The 19,477-nt window shown below is 46.9% G+C and overlaps 2 protein-coding genes across 2 annotated transcripts in view; both read right to left on the bottom strand.

The window, feature by feature from the left end:
• Positions 1-716: 716 nt before the first annotated feature.
• Positions 717-4,704, bottom strand: RPL26L1 (ribosomal protein L26 like 1). Its single transcript, XM_064724855.1, has 4 exons — positions 4,602-4,704; positions 3,620-3,792; positions 2,707-2,847; positions 717-888 (listed from the first exon to the last, which is right to left on the bottom strand). The coding sequence occupies exons 2-4, from the start codon at positions 3,785-3,787 to the stop codon at positions 760-762; spliced, it is 438 nt and encodes a 145-aa protein (XP_064580925.1). The 5' UTR covers positions 3,788-3,792; positions 4,602-4,704; the 3' UTR covers positions 717-759.
• Positions 4,705-8,676: 3,972 nt separating this feature from the next.
• The window catches only part of ERGIC1 (endoplasmic reticulum-golgi intermediate compartment 1), a 52,339-nt gene continuing 41,538 nt past the window's right edge, over positions 8,677-19,477 (bottom strand). The window contains exons 7-10 of the mRNA XM_064724732.1: positions 17,557-17,617; positions 16,420-16,520; positions 13,681-13,803; positions 8,677-9,541 (exon numbers count right to left, since the gene is read on the bottom strand). Of these exons, the coding sequence (XP_064580802.1) occupies positions 9,434-9,541; positions 13,681-13,803; positions 16,420-16,520; positions 17,557-17,617 (393 nt within the window). The 3' untranslated portion in view covers positions 8,677-9,433. The remainder of the gene's footprint in view (positions 9,542-13,680; positions 13,804-16,419; positions 16,521-17,556; positions 17,618-19,477) is intronic.

Below are 19,477 nucleotides of genomic sequence, written 5' to 3'. Positions count from 1 at the left end.
CCTCAAACATCCACTCAAGGTTAAGAAATTTCGTATTGAGCAGCACAAGCTGGAGGTACAAAACCCCTGAGCCTTCACGAAAGGAAACGCACCCCCAGTCCACCCAACACAGCCTCACTGTCAGGCTATGAATGGCTTCTAAAACAATTTTCCTCGATTGCCAGCATCCATTGTTGTTCAGGCAGATGAATTTCTGTCCCTCTGCAGCAGCAATTAGAGGGCCATTCACTGAGCCAGTCAATTCACGGAACTGCAGGGATGTTTTCAACAAGCAGCTCTCAATTATGGACATACAAAGTGCCAGGAAAAATCTCTCACAGAAAATTCATCCAAAACAGCACCACCAGCAGTGCTGAGACTGCTTCACCCCATCCCTTCCAAACCAGTCAGCACTGCTCATAAACCCCTTTGTCCTCATTAATCTAAGACCTGAATTAATTACATATTCAGTGCACAGAATTAACATGTTAATATTAAAAAAAACATGGACACATCTAATGAAGAGAGAAATACAATGACTGTTGAGATGGATGTTTCAGGATTGCACTGCTCTTTCAGGTTGGTTGAAGCATTTCTAAACTGTTTTTCTTAACAGTGAAAAAAAGGTACCAAGAGCTTTTAAATTTAGTATATTGTTTACAAAGTCAAAGAGAAGTATGAATATTTAAATGCTGAGCAGGACACATCAAGATATTTGAAAGAAGACACACAACATATTAAATTTTAGCAGTTTTTTAATGGTGTCAATCAGGAAGGCAGCTATTCTTGCATCTTCTCGATCGTCTCCTCCTTGTACTTGCCCTTCTCCTTGCCAACCTGGCGGGACTTGGCTTTGCGCTCCAGGATCTTCTTGCGGTCCTTGTCCAGCTTTAGCCTGGTGATCACCACCTGCAGAGGGAACAGCACTTCAGCCTCCCTGCCCATCCCAAACCCACCTCAGCCCAGAGCTGATCCCACCAGCACAAAGGCAGCAGCCAAAGCTGGCCCTGGACACTTCCTTCTCCAGGCACCCTTTGCCTCATCACCCTCCCAGGGAAGAATTTATCCAGCAATCCCTGCTGCTGCCTCCTCAAACTGGCAAAGGAATTGTTGGTGTTACTGAAAGCACTACCTGGAAAATAGAACTACAATCAAATCCCAGAAATGCCATACAGGCACATTTTCTCCTTAATTCCTTGTGTAATTTAGGTCTCCATTGTAATTCCCACCTCCTTGCTCAGCAGAGGTACAAACTGTTCACACTGCAAGTCTGTAATAAAACATTGCTCTGCTCTCTGCATTAATAACAAGAATCTTTATGCAAAGCTTTATTGAGGTCTAGTTCCCAATTAATGAAAATTTTCCCAGAGTGAAGAAGCAGCACAAAATTCTGTTTTTCTCACTGCTATTCAGCACTGGCTCCACCACAATGTCACCTTGTCACTCAGATGTTGTTGCTGCACACAAGTCGTGATGTTTTGGAATAATTCTGCCCTCCCTCTGCTGAACACACCAACCATTTACACCAGAAAACCTGTTACAACTGGATTTTTTCCACCAACACTTCCATCTTTGTGCCCACGTGGCAAGGCTGAAGCAGACTGAATTCATCTGCTTCAAACCAGGTTTTGGCAAGTTCTTGTGTTTAGTTTGAAATGTTTCCTGTTATGATCTAAACAGGCTTTGCCTGGCTTTAAATACCTCAGGCTAAACCCAGGTTCAGAAATATTCAGTTCACAATTCCCTGCAAGAACAATCACAATTCTGAGCATCTGTTTAAGCCTCTCCAACATGGTTACAACTCACATCTCTCCTCATGACACTGTAACATTTCCTTGAGGAACAATCTCCATTTGTTATTCACAGAACCCCACAATGGTTTGGGTGGGAAGGGACCTTAAAGCTCAGACAGTGGCACCCCAGCCATGGCAGGGACACCTTCCACTGTCCCACTGCTCCAAGCCCTGTCCAGCCTGGCTTTGGGCACTGCCAGGGATCCAGGGGCAGCCCCACCTTCACAGGGAAGGATTTTTTCCTGCTGCCCATGGGGATCAGCCCAGGGCATGGGGGGCTCTGGGGGCCAGGGCAGCTCCAGCTCTTGGCCACAGCACCCCCAGATCCTCCTCCAGGGCTGCTCCAGCTGTGCATCCCCAGCCTGTGTTTATATCCCAGCCTGCACCGATATTGACCATCGTGCCAGAGGCAGAAGCAAAACAAAGTGATTATTTTTATACTAACAAACATTCTGCATCCACAGATTTTGTAACAACTATGCCCACATTAATATATTCCTACTAGAAAACATTTCTGTATGTTCTGGAACAAAGACTGAGATTTTATTCTTATTTTAGTGCTAAGAGTGGGATGTGCAGCATGTTAAATTTATTAGAACTATATTAACAGAGTTAATTTTTTAAAATGGTTAAATTTAAAATACTCGTCGTATAAACCTTAATAAAATCACACTGCAGAGCAAGGAGAGTTGTTTGCACATGAGAATTAGTAGTAAAACTAACATTTAATTTTTTTTTTAGCTGTAGCTTTACCCTGAATCAGAGTGGAGCGAAAGCAAAGCCAAAAAAACAAAATCAAAACTAAACAACGATTCAGCTTCCACAGGCTGGATTCCCCACAGGCTGGGGATGCACAGATGGAGCAGCCTCCAGGTGCATCCCCCTCCTTGGTACCAGGTGCCAGCCCCCCCAGAGCAGCCCTGGTGCCCCTTACCTTGCTGGGGTGGATGCCCACGTGCACGGTGGTGCCGTTGGCCTTCTCGCGCTGCACGCGCTCGATGTAGATCACGTATTTCTTCCTGTACACCTGCACCACCTTCCCGATCTGCTGGCCCTTGTAGTGTCCCCTCACCACCTGCACACAGCACACACACACAGCTCCAGGAGCAGCCCCGGACAGCCAGCCCATCCCACAAAGCAGCTGAGCTGCACAGGAGCCAAGCCACAGACACATGAGTGACCTGAGAATTTCAGCATGACTAACACAGAACATTTAATGGGTCAGGATTGTGCTTCTCCCCCATTTTCTTTGCAGCAAACCCCAATGGGAGAGCTCTGTTGTCACAGATATATTTTATGGAAAATCCTTTTGCTAGGATCTTTTCTCCTGAGAAGCTAACAGAAGCAAAATGTAAACAATGATTATCTACTGCTGTGGAATGCAACAGGTGCATCTGTGATTGGTCGCATGTGGTTGTTTCTAATTAATGGCCAATCACAGTCCAGCTGTCTCGGACTCTCTGGCCAGTCACAATATTTTATTATCATTCCATTCCTTTCCTTGCTAGCCCTCTGATGAAATCCTTTCTTCTATTCTTCAGTGTAGATTTAATATATAATTTTCTTTAATATAAAATAACAAATGAACCTTCTGAAACGTGGAGTCAAGATTCTCATCTCTTCCCTTGTCCTGGGAAACACCATGGCCCAGCCTGAGGCCGTTCCCTCTCATCCTGGATGCCCCTCTGGCTGTCCCCTCCTGTCAGGAGCTGTGCAGAGCCACAAGGGCCCCCCCCTGAGCCTCCTTTTCTCCAGGCTGAGCTGCTTCCCAGCTCCCTCAGGAATTCTCCAGCCCCTTCCCAGCTCTGAAACCCCCCCGACAAAGCTGAGTTATGGCAGGGCCGTACCTGGACCTCGTCGTCCTTGCGGATGGGCATGGAGCGCACGTTGTACTTCTGCCGCAGCTCCTTGGACAGGGGCGAGGACATGATTTTCCTGCGGATGTGGGAGGGGGCATTGAAGTGCCGTTTGCGGTTCTTGCTGCGGTCCGAGGTCACAAAGGGGTTGAACTTCATTTTGGCTGCACCAAAAAAACCCAAAAACCCCAGCAGTTAGAGAGATGCTCACAGTATACACACTACACTTCATCATGCACACCCACAGAGGCTGCCACGGCATAAAAAAGCAATTTCAACTGTTTTGAATCCCACTACTGATCAACAAACCCTGATATCCCGAATTTCAAGTAAATTGAAGCCTCTGCCCTGGGTGACAGTGACCCTGTGATGGACACACGTGCACATCAGACCGTTCTTGCAAAGTTCCCTGTTCCCAGCGCTCAGGACACCTGGATCTTGCTCTGCAGTCACACTGCTCATTTTTTATAGATTGGTACAGATTTACACCAATCTATAATAATGGGTATTTTGGGCTCGCACTGCTCCAGCACCTCCAGTAACGCTCCTCAGCACAGCGTGCAGGTAACACATCTGCAAACCCAAGATAATCCCGGCCTTTCCTAAACTTTGACAACTGCGCTACAGGATTGCCTGTCCGGGCACCACTGATCCGGATAGCAAAGGATAATTTAAATCGAGCATAAATTAAATTAAAGGCCGGTTTTGCTCAACTCCCCAATTTCTGAGTGTACACGTTAGCACCTCCCATGCGGGCTGGGCTGCGTTAAGTCAGTAATGCACCAGGGAAGCGCAGCCTGAGGAGGCCGAGCTCCCCCCGGAGCCCGAGCTCTCCCCGTCCCGCGGCCCCGGGCGGGCTCCCGGCCACCCAAGCCCCTTCCCGCTCCCCGCCGCTGCCCCGCGGAGGCCCCGCCGGCCGGAGATGGCGGCGGATGGCCCCGATGGCCGCGAATGGCAGCTCCCGGTGCCTCACCCGCTGCCGCTGCCGCGCCGCCCGCCCGGAAGAGGAGCCAGAGGCGCTTCCGCTGCCGCTTCCGCCTGCGCCGCCGCGGGGACAGAACCGCGCCCCCTGGCGGCCGGAGGGCAGCGCTGCAGCGGGGACAGAGCGGGACAGACACGGGACAGACAGGGGATAGAGCCGGGACAGAGCGGGATAGACTCGGGATAGAGCGGGGATAGAACGGGGATAGACTCGGGACAGACACGGGATAGAGCCGGGACAGAGCGGGATAGTCTCGGGATAGAGCCGGGATAGACTCGGGATAGAGCGGGGATAGGGCCGAGATAGACTCGGGATAGAGCCGGGAGAGACTCGGGACAGACCCGGGATACAGCTGGGATAGACACGGGATAGGGCCGGGATAGAGCGGGGACAGAGCCAGGATAGACCCGGAGCACACAACGACAGCGGGACACCAGTGACACTGATCCCATGTCCCTCAGCCCAAAGGACACCAGTGACACTGACCCCATGTCCCTCAGCCCCTGCTCCTCTGTCACTGTCACCTCCATCCCAGCTCACCCGCACAAACCATTCCCCTTTCAGGTAGATGTGGCCCTAGTACATATTTGAGGACACAGATTAATTTATTCTCAGTGAGAATTGGTAGAAATTAACCAATTGATTGGCTTGGTTGGGTTTGGGCTGGGTTTTTTAAAAGATAGGCTGGAAAGGTTTGGGACTGAGTTGCAGCAGGCTGGGATTTGGACAAACACCTTCCCCAGAGCCTTTATTTGTCATTTACAGAGTGAGGGGCTTCCAGCAGCACCCATCACTTGTGGAAATGTGAGTTCCAGCCATTGGAACACGCAGGATCTGTTCCTCCACAAAGATCTTCCCAACATAAAGGGAAGTGGTTTCTCAAGATGCTGCAGATACCCTGAGCCCAAACTCACTGCGCTGTAACCCTTTACTGTTCAACATTTAAAAATTACCTCAGACATTTATTTCTAAATAGTTATGAAGCAAGACTAAGGGGACATTAAAGGAGGGGAAGGGACAAAAATTGGGTTATTTCACATACCAAACCCAGCAAGCCCCAAGCACAGTCCATTCTTCACCTTTCCTTAAAAAAAGGGAGGTTGGGACACTTGGTACTGTACAAAACCGAGCACTGAATGTCCAGACATGACTCAGGGCTGATTACAAAAGAGCCTCGTGCTAACTTTCACCACAGTGACCTGGCTCCCAGTGATTTCATTGTGTGATAACGCTCAGCTCACTGAAATCATAATTAAAAACAAAAGAAAAAAAAGTTCCTTTGGATTGATTTTGCAACAGGAGTGCGACAAGAAGCCAATCAAAACACGTAAGAGTTTTATTTTTAATTATGGAACTAAAAAGGCTAATAGTTTATTAACATAAGGTTGCAAATTAAAAAGACAAATGCCAGAACTCCTTAACAGTCTCCACGGTAGAAATGTAAAACACTTGTGCTTTAAGCATTGCTGTACCAGACACGCAGGGCTGCTCCTCCTCCCTGCCCCTGTCCCACATTCCAGGGACAAATCCCAAACTGACACCCCCAATCTGCAAATTCACACAGCTCCTGGAAAGCAGAGACATCACAGCCATTCCCAGCCCCAGCAGAGAAGGAACAATAAAAGAGGAATATTCAGGAGCTGGTGGCACACAGGGCCACCTGCACTGCAGATCTCATTTTATACAGCGCACATAAATGCAAGGATTTGAGAGATCAGATCAAACATCCACAGACTCATCTCTCCTGGGTTTTTGTACCCCATTTCCATTTTATTTTATTTTTAAAATCCTCTTCAGCAGTCCAGATAGTGCCTAGAATACACCTAATAACTTTCCCTAGGGCTGGAAGTTTTTAAGTCCACCATTGCAAAGCATCCTATGCCTCAAGTTCTCACTGTAGGGTGGAGTCTGCAGTTACAGGGAATAATTCAAAGTGGGAGTTTCAAATATTATCTACAGGGATGTCTTTTTGGAAACCCAAATTCTTCTTTAAAAACACTGACTGGAAAGGGCAAAATCAGAACCCTACAACTGAGGGCTTCCTTCTGCTCTGACTGGAAATTCTTATGTTTGTAAGGACGCTTAAAAGCACAACTAAGCTCATTTTCTCTTCAGAAAAATCAGAATAAAAGTGAGATCTCCTGGGTGCAGAGGCAGTAACTGCCTTGCTTTCACACCGGGGGAGATGAGGAGCAGATTCTGCTGTAAACATGGAGCAGTACCACGGTGTGACCCTGCAGGACGAGCTCACCACAAACCCCAGCAGCCCCTGAATGTGGCCTTGGCCTGGCAGCTCCCAAAGGCTGAGACCTGGTTAAGAAAACCCAGGTACAGATGTTCCTCCTGCCAGAGCTTCAGTACAATTTGGTTTCCACATTTTGCAAAAAAAAAACCCAAAAAAAGTGATTTATTACCTTATTGCAGGGGATGTTTTGGCAGAGAGAGCAGGGACGCTGAAGTGTGTTACTTCCAATAAAAAAAAAAACCCAAACAAACAAATTTCACTGGTCTGGTGTAGAGAATTGGCCTGGACTGCACAGGAGGCAGTTTAATACAGACAGGGAATGGAGAGAACACACCAGGGGACACAAAGAATCTGCAACCACCTTTGTTTGTGTCAAAGAAATTGTACCAGAGGAGAAATTCCAGAAAATGAACTGTACTGCAAAGATCTCCCCTTGCCCAGCTCAGGAGAAGGATGCACTAAATAAATCTCAGTGTAAGGAAGATGCTAAAATATTAAAAATCTCATTGCTGTAATCCACTGTTCCCAAGCTGTCAGCAAAGACTCACCAAATCCAAAAGGAAAAAATGAGGACATTTTAGCTGTGAGTTTCAGCTGGTCACAGTGGATTAGAGGAAATCCTTCAGCCAGCAGGAGAAGCAATTGCCATGGAAAATCCCACATCCAGGGGGTCCCACTCACAGGCACAGGGACACACACACCCCAGGTGAACACAAGCATCTCATTGAAAAAGTTTATTTTTGTAAATGGGAAAAAAAAAAAAAAATCTACCCATACATGAACGGGTACAGGAAGTTCCACAATCCAGTTTGTACCTAAAGCAAGAGCAATCAGTCCAGAGAAGGACAGGGAAAAATTCCAATGGTGTCTGAAGTGACTGCAGGGCATGGCATGGCAGGGGGAGAGGAGCTGGCTGCTGCTTTTTGGTGGGTGGGTAAAACTGGCTGCACCTTCCCTGCTCCAAAGCAAGGAGACAATTTCAACAATCAGGAATTCTTCTGAAATGCATCTGACTCTAACAATAACACTGAATATTCAACAATTCATACCATCACAGCATAAAGTCTGGATATTTTGCCTCCAGGAAAAAGGCAATGGATATAATCCAAGAGAAACCCTGCACCCAATCTTACAATTTACAGCACTGAGTTCAAGATTCTCATTTTACGATTATTATTGTTTAATCCATCCTGAAAGACTTAAAATTTGTGTATCCTCAGCTCAGACACTCACAAGGCATGCAGAGACTGTCACTACTCAAGGAACACTGATGAGGCTCTGGAAAATGCACTGGTGGGCATCTGCTGTCGTTTTTGAGACCAAATGACAAGCAAGACACCCCTGGCAGGAGTTTTCCCCCCACAGCTCTGTGTTTTGGAGGCTCCAGAAGACAAGGCTTGAAGGAAAGGACAGGGAAGCTCAGGAATCTTTTGAAGGGATCAAACAGAACTCCCAGCAAGGGTCAGCCTGTGGGAATGCTGCCCTGGGTACCTGTGGGAGAGCATCAGGAAAGATGCCTGGCTGAGTTTTAAAGGAAAAGGGAGGCACCTCAAATCCTGCAAAGCCAGAATTCCTGTGTTTGACAGGTGTATAGAATACGCACACACAAAGCAAGAGAGGAAGCTGTGCTCATCCACCCAGAGGGCTGCACCATTTTTCTGAGCACAGAGAATATAAAACCTCTTTTCAAAAAAAAAAACAAACCAACAACAATAATAAAGCAGAAGTGCAGAATCCAGACTTTTGGGTTTGAAACAGAAGAAAGAAAAGCTAACGCTGTAAAGACAACTATTCCCTTTCAAAGCAAAGGCCACATAAAACTGTGTTGCTCAGTTTGGTTTTTACTTCATGCCACCTGTAAACACAAGACTGGATATTCAGTTAGTGGGAAGGAATGAAACCACTTTTACATCCAGAGTAAAAGAAATGCCCTCCATTGCTGGGATCACAGATCACCTAGGAAAAGGTAGCTGGGGAAGGCTTCCTGTTCTTTTTTCACTTGGTTAGGAAGGTTGTATCTGAACAACTGAGCTTTCAACAGAAGCACAAAACATTTCCTGGTGTTATTTCTGCCCTCTGTCTCTTAGGTTTGCTGTGGGGACTAACACTTTCCACTCCTCACCAACAGATACATCACCTTTTTGGCACCACGGGTGGAATTTCTTCCTCATGTGTAATTTTGCCCTATACAAAAGTCGATTGTCTGATCATGCAAATCCAACAGAACTCCAAAAAGTGCCACAAGCAAGTTCGGCTCTTTGCCATCTACTCCCTAGTTTGTACACTGCCATAGGAACCTCCCAGAGCACAGACTGCCATCCTCACTTGGATCTCAAATGGCATTTCAACCTCTCTCTCTGGGGGGAGGGAATCCACACCCTGATTCCTCTGATTTTTCCCTCTCAGAGCTCTGAAATGCATGGAGATTTCTTTGATTTGTTGACGATGTCTTCGCTGACCAGCCTGATTAGAGAAAAACATACTGATTCAATCAAATAGAAAATAAAGACAAAAACAGGTAGTGGTAGATTTGTCAATCTTTGCTCCTGTCCTTGGAGTCGAGGGTAGAGTTTCACTGCTACTGCATTTTGCCCAGCTGGATCTTCTTCCAGGCCTCTGATGCTGTGAAAATGCAGGAGTCCAGGATCCCAGCTACAGTAAATGTTCCTCCAATGATGGCACATATCTGCAATTACAGACAGGGAAACACTTTTATCAACAACGAGGGGAACTTTCACACAGCTTGGGCTGCAGGAGGGGTCCTGCTGCTGGGCTGTTTGCTGGAAGCACAGCAAGGAGTGGGTGACAGCTCTGGGGATGGAATTCTGTGAGGATCATTCACAAAAACCATTCCCTGCAGTGGAATAAATGAGTGCTGAACTCCTCAGCACTGAGCCCAGCACAAATCCCAGCTGCCACAGCACAAACAGTGTTCCTGTAAGGGCTGAACTCCACCTAACTCAGATTTCTAGAAATTCTGTGTTGTTCACATCTTCCTATATTATTTTCTGTTATAAACACCACAATCTTGTAGTCTTTTTCCCATTTCACAAGATAATTTACAAACAGGCAGAAGGCTCTGAAATAGCACGTGAAGGGCAGTGAGTAACAGAGAAACCCAGCTGCCAGTGACACCACAGCCCTGCCTAACACTTTCCATGACAAGGGCTGCTCACAGCAGCCAGCTTAACTCTTTGTGGGACAGAGTTTTCCACACCAGATGTGGATCTTGGGTCGAATTAAAACATGTAGTTACTTCCAAGAAACAGAATTCGGGGAAAAATTGATCTCCTGATTAGCTTTAACAGCTTACTTCACTTCTCAAGTGCTACAAAAACACAGAAATATTCTGTGTGTTCTGTCAAACCAGAGTCCTTGTGGAAACAGAATCACAGACATTTAGGCTGAAGAAGACCAACAATACAAAATATTTCCTTGCCACAATGGCTCACTGGTTTGGGATTGCTCTCTCCTTCAGCTCCTAGCTCATAGCAAATCCCCTTTTTCCCAGGCAGGCCCTTGTCAGGAGATAAGCTCCATATCCTGTTCCCCTTCTCACAACCCCGTTGTTATTCTCAGAACCACCTCATCCTACACAACATAAAAACCAAGGTTTTTTTTTGCTCAGGCACTGGCACTGCCCAGGGAGGGTTGGATCCCCATCCCTGGAGGTGGCACTCAGTGCTCTGGGCTGGGGACAAGGTGAGGATGTGGCACAGCTGGGACTTGGTGGCCTTGAAATCTTTTCCAACTGAAATAATTCCATGATAAACGTTATAAAAGTGCACCACAGCAGGCCCAGGAGGGAACTGGTGCCACACTACACACAGCCTGCCACGTCTCTGCTCCCACACAGCTCCCCATGGGCAAAGTCAGAGACAAAAACCAACGTAGGAGCAGCAGCAGAGCTGAGGGGAAGGAACAAACAGCTCATCAAGGGTGAGCAAAGGCACTGAGAGCTACAGCTCCTTTCATGTGCATTTATTACCAAGATTTGAACATTCAGGGAGCTCAGTGAAACAAGGAGCTGCAGGAAATGAGGCTTTTGCAGGACACTCAGCATTCCAGCAGATCCAGGCTGCTAAAACCACAGCACCAGCCTGAGGCACAGTCAGGGTTTTTAGGGGATTTCTCCTGCTCCTGTACCCCCTCCCTGCTGTCCCCTGGGGTGTGGCACAGGGCAATGCCCACCATGGAGCTGGGTTATTTCATCAGAGCAGCTCAGCTGACGGGAGATGGCACACCACAAACACAAACCCCGTCCAACACGCAGATCCTGCATCACAGGCAGGAAAATCTGACTTCAGTGCAGCAGCACAAGGGGCTGGGGAATAGAAAAAAAAAATATAAATAAATTCATCTGCAGAGCTCTGTAGTGCTGAGTGGGGATGAGTCACACACACCTGGCACTGGGGCCTCCTGCACACACAGCTCTGAGAACTGGTGACGAAAAAAGGGCTTGGAGGGCTTGTGAGCAGCGCTGGGCTCCAGGTCAGCACAGGAGCTGCACCAGATCTTCCTGGATCAGCACAGCTCTGACACGTACAGGCAGGGATCAGGAACTTCTCTGGCTTTAATGGGATGAGTTATTGGCAGGGATCTGCCCTTAGCTCCATGAGGTCTGTGGGGTCAGGCCCAGCCATGGAAGGATGAAGGGAAGGATGTGAGGGGTTCACAGGGCTTCTTGGATGAGGGAAGAGATGAGGATCTGACTCCCTATTTCAGAAGGCTGATTTATTATTTTATTATATATATCACATTAAAACTATACTAAAAGAATAGAAGAAAAGGTTTCATCAGAAGGCAAGCTAAGCTAAGAATAGAATCAGAAAGACTGAATAACAAAAGCTTCTGTCTCAGACAGTCTAAGCTAGCTGATTGTGATTGGCCATTAATTAGAAACAACCACATGAGCCCAATCCCAGATGCACCTGTTGCATTCCACAGCAGCAGATAATCAATGTTTGCATTTTGTTCCTGAGGCCTCTCAACTTCTCAGGAGGAAAAATCCTAAGGAAAGGATTTTTCATAGAAGATGTCTGTGACAGAAGGAGACACAGAAGGGGAATAATCCCAGCAGTGAGGGCTCTCTGGACATGAGGAATCCACCCTGAGCCCCTTCCCTGCACCCTGAACAGAAGGGATCACAGCAGAGGGGGATGCAGGCTAAAGGCAAACACCAGGGGATGCAGGGCTGCCAGCACGGTGACACAAAGGCAATGTCAGACACATGACTGTGCTCCTCAGGCTTATCCTCACAAGCAGGATACCATTCAGAAAAGATGCTTTTTATAGGCATACAATGGCAAATCAGCAGTGAATCAATGCTGACAATCAAATTAAAGAATAATCCCAGCTATCAAATCATTTCCCATGAAAACACCTCCACACCCTCACCCCCAACAAGATGTGTAAGAAACTTCTGGGAGAACAATTTTAGGGAAAGAAGCAAAGGCAGGATGAGATGCCAAGTCGTGAAATGCTGATGTTTGACCTTTTTTAGGATTATTTTTTGAAGCCAAGTGGATGTGCTAAGAAGAGAAAGTCTTTCACCATGACATTTAGGTTTTATTTCAAGCCCCCTTATCTGGTTATTTGTGTATTCTATTCACTGTCTAAAGTTCAGTGAAGGGAACTTGCTGTTTATCAAAAGTTGCAAAATCAAAATCTTGAAGTGCAACTCCACTACACTGTTTATGTGAATTGCAGTTAAAACAGTCAAACAGTTTAAAAATCAGAATTTGAGGTCTTCACTGCAGCCAATTTATCAAGTGCTTCACATTCCACCATGCCTCACTGGCACAGCTCACTGCAGCTCCAATTTTAAGCCAACTCCCTGAAGACACTTTTTTTTTTAAAGTTCTGGAGGATCTTTAAATAGCTTTTTGCCTAATGAGCAGTTTGGCCAGCACAGCTTTGTTCTGGACGCTGAGATCAGGACTGCAGGATGCTCTCTGGACACATCCAAATGTAACTCATCCTGGAATTTGATAATGCAGCTCTTTTCCACTTCTACTCAGGAGTAAATACCTGCAACTGGCACTCCTTATTAAGCCAAGCAGCAGCACTGAATAAAACTCAGTGTAAAAAAAAAAATAATAAAAATCAATGTCTTGTAGGAGAGGAGAGAAGTGGCTGCTGCTGATAAAATCTCCACTGCCAGTTTTCTTCCTATTTACTGTAAAAATCACCCAAATACCAGCAGACAGCAAGGACAAGCAGCTCTGTGTCATCCAACAGCTCTCCTTTCCTCACTGGAACAAAGGAAAACCCTCTGGAGAGACCAGGGTGACTTTGGGAGGAAAAGGGTGGGGGTGCCCAGAGCAGCTGTGGCTGCCCCTGGATCCCTCAAAGTGTCCCAGGCCAGGCTGGACAGGGTTTGGAGCAGCCTGGGACAGTGGAAGGTGTCCCTGCCATGGCAGGGGGTGGGATGGGATGAAGTTTAAGGTTCTTTCAATCCAAACCACTCTAGATTCTCTGCACGTTTGATCTCATCATTACTGAGCAGTTTATTGCAGTTTTCAGCTTTACTTCCAAGCCTCTGACATGCTTCAAGAGAGCCCATCCTGCCTAGACAGAGCCTGGCCCTTCTGGAATGGGTTAATTTCCCTTCTGGAACGGTTTAATTTCCCTTCTTTTTATGCCCAGCTATTAAATCAGAGCACTGGACTCACCTCCCACTCCAGCACCACCCAGTAATGTGCTGCTGTATCCCCACATCACAATGCCCTGAGGTATAAACTCAATTCCTGTGGGCCAGAGAGGCTCAGGAGGGCCAGGAAAGGCAGGCAGAGGAAGGGAGAAGGAGAGGCTGGGCTGACTCACCGATGTGATGAACCTGTACAGAGGCTGTCTCCTCTCTGTGTACTTCACTGTGATGGGGCTCAGGTCGTAGCGGAACCAGATGGCCGGGATGATGCGGCCCGTGTGGCTGTAGGCCACGTATTCCTGGGGAAAAACAGGGCAAAAAAGGGGGAAAATGGCACAAAATGTGAACAAGCTCATTCCAGAGAGTGTCTGCCAGAAAACTGCCCCCGTGGGTTTGGCCTTCACCCCAGTGTTTTATAGCAGTGACCAGATGGAAAGAAGCAAACAGTGAATTCCTGTGTGAGTGCTCACCTCCCATCCTTATCAGAAAGGAAAACAACCTCCTTCCAGGCTGATAATGAAAGAGCTGAGGGGACAGAGTGATGGTGATTACTCTCACCTTCATTCAGAGTTACAGGACTAAACAGAAAGGCTGTCATTGATTCTCCATCCTAAATCTGCTCTATTTCAATACAAACAGCCTGGCTGCAGGTGAAGTTTTGGTTCTGTAAATCACATGTATGTCTATATTTTGTATATAAATCATTCACCAAACAGATGGAATTTAGTTTGTAAGAGCCTGAAAATCCCTCCTTGTCCTTGCATTGCTCTGTCAGGCCCTCTCCCCACTGGCAATGGGAATGCTTTGCCCTCTTAGTATCAATCACGTGGAACCATGTTCAAGGCACATTTCAAACTCCTGAAAGCCAGGATAAAACTGTATACAAAAAAATATTGGCAAAGGTTGGAAAATGTTGGCAAAGGTTCAAAGAATATCCCTCTGCTTTGGGAGAGACACCTTTCACATTTCCAGTGCCATCTCCTTTAATCCATTTGTTTCCAAACAGGTCCAGCCAGAGCCACAGGACAGCACCCAGCAGGACACACTGCCCAGTACCAGCACTAAATTGGTAACTAAAGCCACATCTTCCTGAGATAGTATTTTATCTGTGCTGGCAGTGGAGATAGGAATCAGTTTTCAGACATTCACAGGGTGAAGAGAAATCCCAGGAAAGCAGGCTGGGACCCAGAATCCAAGGAGAGCCCAGTGTGGCACAGATTGCTCTTCCCTCCCTCAGCCCTGCGACAAGCTGCCAGCTCACATCTCCTCTCCTGTGCAATTCTCCTTCACAAACAGACAAAGACAGCCTCAAATACTTCAGGAAAATAAAAAAAGAGCAAGCAACAGGATTTTTGTGAGCATGACACACACAAAAAAAGAATTAATTTTGCTCTCTGTGTGCTGGTGAGGCAGTATTTATCCTCAATCATCTTAAATAAATCCCAAATTTCCCTATTTTTAGGCGGTTCATCCCATGATGACAAGAGAAGCAGAAGTCCCCAGTCATGACATTTTCAGGCTTTTATTGGGGTTCTACAGCTCACTTTGGGACAGTGGTTCAGTGGGAAGGGAGGAAACAGAGGAGCTGAGAGAGGAGACAGAGTTTGTACCCTTCAGACTCTCAGAGCAGCCTCTCTGTGCCAGACTGGTCCAGGGGCTTCCCATTTCCCTCTCCCACTGCTCGGTGTGGAGTGAAGGATGGAGGCACCACGAGCAGAGAGCACAGCTGTGCTTCTCAGCACCTCCGTTTTGACAGAACTGACCTCATTTTTTCCTTCCTGTCCCCTTCTCCCCACCAGCCCTCCTGCCCTAATGAGTCAGACTTGGCTGAACGCCCCGGTTTGCAGGCAAGCTCACAGAAGTGTCAAAAGCTCCTGCTATTTTCCAAATTACTTTCAGAACTCCTGTCACAGGAGTCTTATCAGAACAGCAGTTGTGACATTAAGCAGAACAAATGCACTGTAATCTGAACAGAGGGAGATGTCCAAATCCCTGGGACACACCACACAAGCAAGCCCAAAAGTCACCAGTCAGGAACAGTAATCTGAGACTAGTCCAGGAGAGTGTGTGCCTAATTATCACTTAGGGCAAACTAGAAGTAATTAGACATTACAAACAGATTTTGGACTTTCATTTAGCATCTGAATGGCAAATGATTTTCAACTGGAAGATGCTTTTTATTGTAAAAAGTAAATAGGGTCCTTTTTTTCCTTAAAAAAATTCAATACATTGAATTATTAAAATGCTGGATGTGGCACTCATGCTCTGGGCTGGGTGACAAGGTGGGGATTGGTCACTGGTAGGATTTGGTGATCTTGGATCTTTTCTAAACTATGAATTCTGTGATAATTCACTATCATAATGCAGGGACTGTGAAATACTCAACCACCACGTATTTGCTGCTTCAGTTCAGTGACTTAATATCTGAAATAAACATTTGTAAAAAGCTAAAAACTCTGCTGATTTATTTGTCTCACCCATCCATCACAACTGAGACTGTTTAGTTGCTAAAACCAGGTGTAAGTGATGTTTTATGCGCTCAGCTGGATTAGTTTCCATTCAGATGCACCTTGCCAGGCACAACAGGATTCCTGCAGCCTGTAAACACCTCCCACACAACCTACAGAAATCCTCATCAGCTAAACTGCCAGGTGAGCACGCCAGGAGGAAGAACAGGAATGAAAGCACCACCAGCAGCACCTGCTCTGACAAACCCTCCCCAGCCCAAGCCTGGCCAAGTGCAGCAGCAGAAAAGCCCCACTGTGAGCAGCTTCAGTTCCTCCTTCTCCCAGCAGAGGCTCCTGCTCACCTACAAACGCACAGGGCACAGGGAGAGCAGCAGGGGAGCATCGGTGGCTGAGCATCCCCTGGGTGCAGAGAGGAGCCCGTGGGTGCACAGGCTGCTGCTGCTTTACCTTGTTGGCCACGGTGTACTGGTAGGAGTATCGCTGCTTGCCGCTCATGTCCTCGTACACCGTGGGCACGATCTTCAGGATGTAGTCGTGAGAGGCAAGGGCTGTGCTCAGGGGAGGAAGGGAAGGACATGTTAGCGCTGAGAGAAAGGAGCCAGCCCACAGAACAAGTCACAAAAAGGGTGACTCCCTCCTCCTTATCTCAGGGACAAAGCTTCACATGCCACGTTTGTGCCCTTTTGCTCAGAGCTCTGCTTGGGTGACACCAGGAGCCGCCCACACCTTCTGTAGGACCACAACCCACCCAAGGTTTGGGTTCCTCCAACCTTCCTAACTGCCTGCAACTATAAATGGTAACACTTTCATCACCACACAAGCAGCCTGGTTAAAGCAGGAACTGGCTGAGGTTAGGGCTGCAGCCCACTGAGATCATTTTGACTAAAAAACCTGAGGTACCACAACCTGTGTACTGCCATTTCTTTCTTGCTTTCTCATCCTCCTTCTCCTACACTCCTACAGCTGCTTGACTCTTTTTCTTTTTTCATTATTTAAATGCTTCATTCAGGTTTTTGTGTCTGCTAAAACAGTTCTGAAACAGAATTCTAAATGACATCTCTGAAGGATCCTCTAGCCAAGTGTAACACGATGACATTTGGTTTCTGGAGGTAAAAAAACCCCAAACCACAACTGTATAGCTTCAGGAACAGCCACAGTAATTTTGTTCCAAGAAATGGACAGGACTGATGTCCTGGAGGAGCCTGAACATTTAAGAGACAACTCTCTACACTGAACTGTAGCATGCATTGAATTTTCCTTTTTGTGCTGAAAATGTCCCTCTTGCCATCCACAGAGCAGAAATTTCAAGGCAATTTGCAACACAAGTACAAGGCAAAGTTCTGGTGGAAGTAAAAGCAGCAGAGGGACACTACAGGAACAGGATATAGATAAAAAACTCCACAAGGACTGCAAAGGACCTTTTGGGCTAAGCGCTGGAGGAAATGGAAATGTCAGCCAGCAATGTCTGGATGATTTTGGCTAAAGAAGCAAATGAAATAAACTGGATACAGCAGTGTTGCATGAATGCCCTGCCTTCCCTCCTGCAGAGGGTGGCTGAGAGCTGCAGTGCCCAGGAATACCCACGGTTTGAGCTGAGCTTGTCTGCTCCCTCCAAGGCATTGAATGCTCCGTGGACGTTATGGACCTGGAAAGCAAAAGGGAGGATGAAGAAACTCTGCTCTGACTTGATACTCGTGACCTTTGCTTCCCTACCCTGTAACCAGCCTGATTCAACCCTTCCAAAAAACAAAGCCTCAACCCAGTGAAAGATGACCCCAAATATCTTTCAGTGACCATCATCACAGTGGTTGGCTCCAAGTGAAAAAGCTGATTTCACAACATCTTACAAGATGAAACTCCAAAACCACTCCAAAGCTAAAGGAATTGCAGCTGGAAGAGGCCAGTTGTGAAATTTTCACCGTGAGCTATTTCCTAAGAGCTTTGCAGAGGTAACTGTGAAATTAATTTTATCAGGCTGAAAGGGAAAGAGATGGGAGTCACAGTGGGGTTAAAACTCAGCAATTTTCTCCTCTAAAGGTGGCTGGTGGTCGGTACAACTCATCAGCCTTGGAGATTGGAGATGGCTGATGGAAGGACACATCCCAACACTGACCTCCCTGCAGCTTTTCCTGCAGCTGGTTTCAGACCTGTGAGTATCTGTTTGCCCACAATAACAGCATTTCCATGCCCTGCACAGGCTGTGACCTGGAGTCTGATCTCCAGCAACAGAATCATCCATGTGAGAACTCTCCAGCTGCAGGTCAGGGGTTGTGCTGCTCACAAGGCACAAAGAAAGGACAAAGAACTCCACAACCCAGAAATTCCTGACCTAAAGTCAGAAAACAGGGAAGAAGAGTTTGGAGGGAGGATTTGGTCAGGGGTGTGACAGTTTCACCTCACCAACAGGACACTGCCATCTCCTCCCCAGACCCTCTCAACATGGGCCTGTCTCATCCTCATGGACATTTCCCTGTTGCCAGCACTGCAGAGTGGATGAGGGAGGAAGCAGCAAATGAACCAGTTCTGCTCAGCAGAAAGGAAATTCTGGACACACAAAATCAGCAGCAAGCTCAACTGGAAGGTGCTGGGAGCAGGAGCAGAGCAAAAGCAGCAGCTGATCCTGCTGCAAGGCCTTCTGCTCTGCTGGAATTTCACACAACCACCACCATTCCCACACTGCATCTGCAGCCTGTGCTCATTCTTTACTCACTGTAAAAGGCATAAGAAGAAAAAGAAGCCCCTGGAGTGGGCACAGTGTTGTGTTCCATTCTTGATACAGCTAACAAGTCTCTTACAGAACATCTGCACCAGAGACTTTAAGGTTCACTTCAAAATTTTGGTGGATTTTCCCCTCATCAAGACCAAAATTCAAACCAATGAGTTCCTACCTCCAGCCATCAGGTAACCCAGTAAGAGAGAAATGTGGAAATAGGAGATGTTGCACTTTTAATCATAATTTCTACATTATGGTGTTGAATAATCCTGGCTTTAACCTTGTCAGGAGAGTTGTCCACCCCTGATAGTAAAATAGCATCACCTCCTGCTCTTCTCATTCCTCTCCTTACTGGCTTACCTGACATGCAGAACTCACTGCATGAGTTTTAATTCTGCAGGTTTTCATTCTGATCTCATTTCAATGAGGATGAAAAATCTGCAGGAAGTCTGCCACTATTGTGCACAAAGTCCTGATGAAGACTCAAAGCTCATTCAGTGCCAGATGATATTTAAATCTCTGCTTCAAAGAGACTGGTTTTTCTGGAGAACACAGCCTGTCCCTCAGTGGATCACTGTGGCAGAGTCAGTGATCTTACAAAGAACAAACTCCCAGCACATGACACAAGTGAATGAGGAGCTCCTCACCCTCTGTAAGGAATATAAGCTTTTATTACATCAAAGCAGGTGGAGACAACCTGAAATATTCAAAGGTGCACTGAGGCAGATTGAAAGCTCCCCACACTTGCTGAGTCGTGGTAGCACCTGTTTGGTGAAGATATCCTTCTTTAAT

The sequence above is a fragment of the Zonotrichia leucophrys genome, chromosome 13 (assembly GCF_028769735.1).
Source record: "Zonotrichia leucophrys gambelii isolate GWCS_2022_RI chromosome 13, RI_Zleu_2.0, whole genome shotgun sequence".
NCBI lineage: Eukaryota > Metazoa > Chordata > Aves > Passeriformes > Passerellidae > Zonotrichia > Zonotrichia leucophrys.
The sequence above is the reverse complement of the archived record's forward strand: the minus strand, read 5'-3'. Positions and strand labels throughout refer to the sequence as shown.

Bases quoted from the DNA above. Each gene is read 5' to 3' on its own strand.
- RPL26L1 (XM_064724855.1), bottom strand. From the start codon at position 3,787: ATGAAGTTCAACCCCTTTGTGACCTCGGACCGCAGCAAGAACCGCAAA. The intron at 2,848-3,619 runs GTACGGCCCTGC...TGCTGTGTGCAG, and splicing joins GCAAGGACGACGAGGTCCAG to GTGGTGAGGGGACACTACAA. The intron at 889-2,706 runs GTAAGGGGCACC...TTCCCTCTGCAG, and splicing joins TGGGCATCCACCCCAGCAAG to GTGGTGATCACCAGGCTAAA.